Source organism: Kryptolebias marmoratus, linkage group LG16, assembly GCF_001649575.2.
Source record: "Kryptolebias marmoratus isolate JLee-2015 linkage group LG16, ASM164957v2, whole genome shotgun sequence".
NCBI lineage: Eukaryota > Metazoa > Chordata > Actinopteri > Cyprinodontiformes > Rivulidae > Kryptolebias > Kryptolebias marmoratus.
The window spans coordinates 16,955,001-16,960,933 of record NC_051445.1 but is presented as its reverse complement, the minus strand read 5'-3'; the positions used below and the strand labels follow the sequence as shown (position 1 = coordinate 16,960,933).

The window sequence follows — 5,933 nt, the reverse complement described above, 5'->3', positions numbered from 1 at the left end:
ATCTAAATGCTAAATGTTAAATCTAAATGTTAAATGTTAAATCTAAATGTTGTAAAAAGTGACATCAGAAAATCAACACTACATTTTTAAACAGTGTTTGAAGCTAAATGTGACAAAATTTAGGCATGAATTTTTAGCAGAAGCTAAATGTGACTAAATTTAGGCATGAATTTTTAGCAGAAGCTAAATGTGACAAAATTTAGGCATGAATTTTTAGCAGAAGCTAAATGTGACAAAATTTAGGCATGAATTTTTAGAACAAGCTCCTTTACAAACGGCGCCCCATAGATATCAGCCTGCCGACTGAACCACCTTTCATTATCAACCTTTAATTACCCTCACCTTTCATAAGACGCACTCTGCTCACTTTGAAGGTCATTAACGCAACAGAGAATGCACAATTCCTCTGAACGCTCATTTACACATAAAAGTTAAAAAAAAAAAAAATCTATTTTAGCTCCTACACCTCATTAAGCCAAAAACATTTCTACTGCTTTGTTTTGTTGTTTTATTTTTAATTCAAAATAACTTAATTCACTCTTTGGTGCAGCTCAGGTATATAAATATATATTCATTGTAGATCACATGGCTTTGATACACGCAGCATTCTTTCATGTTTTTCCTGAGATAATCCAGTTTTATTAATTACGATTTACTCAAGAAAGGCCGAGGGCACACCTGTGTAATAGTCGTGCTGTCTTATCAGCATCTTGATACGCCACACCTGTGAGGTGGATGGATTATCCCCGCAGAGGAGAAGTGCTCACTGACACAGATTTACATGAATTTGTGAATATTTAAGAGAAAAAGGCTGATTGTGTACACAGAAGGAGTCTTAGATCTTTGAGTTCAGCTCGTGAAAAATGGGAGCAGAAACAAAAGTGTTGTGTTTGTATTTTTGTTCAGTATATATTTCCTTTTCCTTTAATTTCTACATCAATAATATATATATTTCTTCTTTCTCATTGCCCGTTTTGGGGTCACCACAGTGGCTCATCTTCCTGTCTCGCCAACATCCTCCTCTGTGCTCATGTTTGGAATTCTGTTAATTTTTGGTCCCAGTGAAAATCCTAACCTCCTCTAAACTCATCCACCTCTCTGGGCTCTCTTCCGCCTGCTCCCAACTCTCACTACAGATCACGATGGCATCTGCAAGGTTAATATCTCACAACAGCGTGTCAAAGTGTTAACATTATTTCAAGTTTATTTAGCCTTAGCTCAGCTTTATGCATTGAAATCTGGGTTCTTAGCTCAGTTTGACACATGGAAATGGGGGAAAATCACAGTACTTATAATTTAAGGTGTTTCATCACAAAAAAGGCATTTACAGATCAAGGAATGAATAAGGAACAAGACGACTCCAGTGGTTTTTACGGCAGAATGGGCGATCACACCTGACTCCCTCACGCAGTACCACATTTCCTCCTCGGCACCCTATCGCTGGATTTCTCTAGAGCCAGAAAAAACGGCGAAGACTTCATTGGACCTGCTCTCTCCCCTCTCCTCTCCATCATCCCTGTCAAAGCCAACGTCACACACACATCCATGGAGCTCCCTCTCGGCCCGAAAGGCACGCTGCCGCTCACTGATCGCCACGTCCCTCCTAAACTGGGCTCCAGCGCCTCTTTACCCCCCACCCACGTCACTCAGTCCAGATGTGAAGCCAGTTTGAAGTTTAGTTTGGGAGATAATGTACATGAACAGAAAAAAAGTGCTCTGTGCCTCTTTCACTTGCTCACTGTAGACCTACAGCCTCATGTTCATACAGTCAGTTACTAAAAATCTACTTTTTGTCTTTATGAGAAAAAATATGTTCGATAGATAGATAGATAGATAGATAGATAGATAGATAGATAGATAGATAGATAGATAGATAGATAGATAGATAGATAGATAGATAGATAGATAGATAGATAGATAGATAGATAGATAGATAGATAGATAGTAGCCAGTAGGTGTCGCTGTAACATCGCTCATGAAGCTCTGTGGGATGAAGCAAAGTTTGCATCAGCTGTTCGGCGCTGAGAAGAAAGGCGCAGAGCTTCATGGTGGCAGCTGTTCTCTGCAGCTGGAGGCGGAGGGATCTTTGTAAAAGTTCACTCTTCCTTCATCCAAAGTGTTTCTGGGGTTAACTGTTTTCTTCTTCTTCTGTTCTCTACACAGCCACTGCACTCCTTTGGTGCATTTTGCTTCCATGTTTTCGCTCTCTTTTTCTGTCTCTTTGGATTTATGTCCCTGACCTGCAGAACCTGACAGAATCTCAGCAGTCCTCTGCAGGCTCGTGCGGGGTTGAGCATGAGGTGGTGGTGGTGGTGGGTGGGGTGGTCCTTTCTTTGGACACAAAATAAAGAATAATGAGAGATGGGGAAGAAATCCTCAGAGGGCGCACGGGCTCTTGTACTTATTCAGGCTTCCTCACAAAACCTAGCCTACTTTCTCTCTCCCTGTCCTCTCTTCTCCTCTCTCATCTCATGGAAGCATAAAAAAACAACACACGCGCATTCCCGCATGCGCGTGGCCGACATGACTTTGGCGGCGTGGACGCGCACTTGTACTTTGACTGGAAAAACAGTTGAAGTGTTTTAGATTTTTGTTGTTGTTGTTTTGCAAAAAAAAACTGCAGTGCAAAAAAATAATAATGTGCAGTTTTAGGTTCTTGTAAGTGACTAAACTCATTTCATTTCATTTCCAGCATTATAGGTGCGTTTCATTTCATTTCATTCCCTTTTTTCTCTCTCTCCCTGTTAGTGCTGATGAAAATAAAACATGTTGCACAGCCGGTTGTGTCAGAACCCAAGAGGTGTGGGAGTTCCCTGTAAGCATGTGCTTTCTTTTTAGGAAATATGCAGCTGGTAGCACGTGTGTGTGTGTGTGCGCACAGCCGGTCGGTGTCGGATGCAAACGTTGGTGTTATTTGGTTTCTGCAGGTCTGTCTGTCGGCGGGCTGAGGGAAAACTCCACCCAGCAGCAGATATTTAGGACCTCCGGGCAGGCGGAGCGGGGCTTCAGTCTGCGCTGCCTGAGCGGGGCGCACGAGCGGTCCCGCAGAGAGGGAAAACAAACAAACACACGCTCAAAAAAAACTTCAGAGGGGCAAAGTCCGCGCGGCTCCAGCTCCAATGTGCGCGCGTGAGAGAGACCGCATGTGATTTTTTTTTTCTTTCCTTTTTCTTTTTTTCGGCACAGAAATGCTCCAAAGATGGCGGTGGTAGCAGCGGCAGGAGTCTCGAGTGGCTCCGGAGCGCAAAAAAGTGGATTCGTGGAGGTCCTGGTCCGGGAGCGCTGGCACAAAGTTTTGGCCAACTTGAGCGAGGAGGCGCTCACGCTGAGCTGCGAGGACCCGGACGGCGCCCCCGACTCCCCCGGGCTCACCAACGGCTCCTACCTGGACAACAGCAACGCCAACTCCAACAACGGGCCCCAGCGGGCGGCGCGCACCGCCTTCACGGACCTCCCGGAGCGCGTCCCCGAGGCCATAGCCAACGCCAAGCGCCGCGTCAGGGTGACCAAGCAGGAAGTCGGGGGGCTCGGCATCAGCATCAAGGGGGGCAGGGAGAACAAGATGCCCATCCTCATCAGCAAGATCTTCAAGGGGCTCGCGGCGGACCAGACCCAGGCTCTGTACGTGGGCGACGCCATCCTGTCCGTGAACGAGGTGAACCTGCGGGAGTCCACGCACGACGAGGCGGTGCAGACGCTGAAACGAGCCGGGAAGGAGGTGACTCTGGAAGGTAGGGGTGGGGGTCAGAGAGGGACTCACTCTAGAGGAAGGGGGAGCAGGGCTTAGGGTATCCTTTTTATTCCCCCCCCCCCCCAACATAAATGCTCCTCATCAGAGGGGGTTAGATCCGATTTTTGGAAGCCTACAGGTGGATCTTCTTGTTTTAGTACAGATCAGTTATTCTGTGATTATTTCTATGATCAGTTCACTTAAAGACCTAGTTGTTGCCTTAGATTTAGTTTTAGGCAGCCCAGCCTTCGCTGAAGAAAACTTGCACTGTTGCATTTGATTGTTTCTGGCTCCTTGTGTCCTGCAGGCAGTGGTGGGTTAGTGGTTGTCAGAGAAACTCTAAAATGTTCTTTGCTTTACTTTCATAACGATTGCATTCAGAATAGATCCCGCTGGCTCGAAGGCCAGGAGTGGCCATTGGATGAGCACCATCCTTCCCTAAATTAGACAAATTAGTTTGACGGAGGACAGCAAAGATCCCCAGACATTCCTCTCCTCAGCTACCTCCCACAGCTCATCCGGAGGGTCTGGAAGGTGTTCTCCGGCCAGCGGGGAGATATAATCTCTCCAGAGAGCCCTGTCCTGGGGTCTCCTCCCAGTGGGACTTGTCTGAAACACCTCTCACCTCCCTTGGAAGGTGTCCAGAAGGCATCCTGACCAGAACCGCCTCATCTGGCTCCTTTCTATGCAGAGAGGCAGCCACTTTTAAGCTCCTCCTGAATAGCCGAACTCCTCATTGTGTTCCTAAAGACAGTACTTTACAAGGCGGTGACTGTTGAGGACTAGTTGGAGACACAAAAGTGCAAGAAAATACGCAAATTTGTTGTGGCTGTTGAGAAATCTGGACCGTATATACCATGCACAATCTTTCATTGCCCATCTGCACCAACATTGTACACACATTTATGATTCAACCTGCTGGAGGACACGTTTGAGATGAAGATAGGCAAATTTGGACAGCTTTTTTTCTTTTTCCTTTTTTTTAAAAAACTAATTATCATCATTAGCGTGGTGAGACCTCAACAGTTTCGAGACGCTTTGGAAACTCCTGCTGCGGCCGGTCACCGTATGTCACCATCAGTCCCAGGCTTGAGACCTGTGAGGTCTGGTGTGAGGGGTGAGGTGAGGGTTTAAATGTAGACTGCGTAATAAATGAAGAGTTTTCCTTGTTTTGGTGACGAGAGAGACTGAAGAGAAGTTCAGCTCTCTCTCTCCCGTTAAATGACTTTAATTTGTATTCTACAGTTCAGGTGAGCAGGTCACTGACTGATTGCCTTTCGGAGTAAAGAAGAGCTGAGACTTTGAAGGACGCAGTCACTTTGCACCTGGAGAGAATCTGTATCATCTCCCTACTCCTGGACCTTTTTTTTTTTTTTTTTCCTCAAGGACTTTTAAGTGGCCAAACAATTTCCAGAGTGGGTTGCCAATTTGGGTTTTTTTTCCACATTTTTAAAAGACGTACTTCACGGTGAAGAAGGGACATTTACCCTCTCCGACACCCACCTGCACACTGGAAATGATTGCATACGAGTGTCTTATTTGTAAGTTTTTAGTCCTAGTCGGTAAGGACCCGGGACAGGAAATCACTTGGCTCATTTTTATTTATTTTTTTTCACGCATGCACCTCTTCCATATGCATGGAAATGTGATGATCCTCTCAGCTGGCTGCACTGCAGAGGGAAAAGCTGGTCCCGTGTGAGAACTTATCAAAGTGGAAAAAAAAAAAGAGGAGAGAGGCAGGAGATGGTGATGGTGATGATGATGATGATGATGACGAGAAGGAATGGGAGGGTGAGGACCTGCGATGTGAATTTAATGAGGAAAGTGCTGAGAAGGAACACAACGGGTTAAAAAGGGAGCTATGGAGGCTGATGTAAAGAGATCTGTGAGGGGTTAAACTGGAGGTAACAGAGAGGGGGAAAATGCACTTTAGCTGCAATCATTTGTATTTGCTAAAAAGGAGCAATACGTTTTCATTTGACGGACGGGTGGTTTGCCAAACATGTAGCAAAGAGTGCGCAAATTCACTTGGCGTAAATGCGATAAGTGCTGTGATATATAAAGTCCCCACAAAAAAAAAAGAGCGATATTTCCCCTCCGCTTCCTGAACCACCTTGTAACATTTGAGAAAAGCAGATTGTATCATATGAGGGAAGAGATCAAGAGGAAACATCTGATAGATGTTTTTTGTTTTTTTTTTTTT

General features: G+C 45.4%; 1 protein-coding gene across 1 annotated transcript in view; it reads left to right on the top strand.

The window, feature by feature from the left end:
• Nucleotides 1-2,853: 2,853 nt before the first annotated feature.
• Nucleotides 2,854-5,933, top strand: part of sntb1 (syntrophin, basic 1) — a 45,637-nt gene continuing 42,557 nt past the window's right edge. The window contains exon 1 of the mRNA XM_017410029.3: nt 2,854-3,731. Within this exon, the coding sequence (XP_017265518.1) occupies nt 3,200-3,731 (532 nt within the window). The 5' untranslated portion in view covers nt 2,854-3,199. The remainder of the gene's footprint in view (nt 3,732-5,933) is intronic.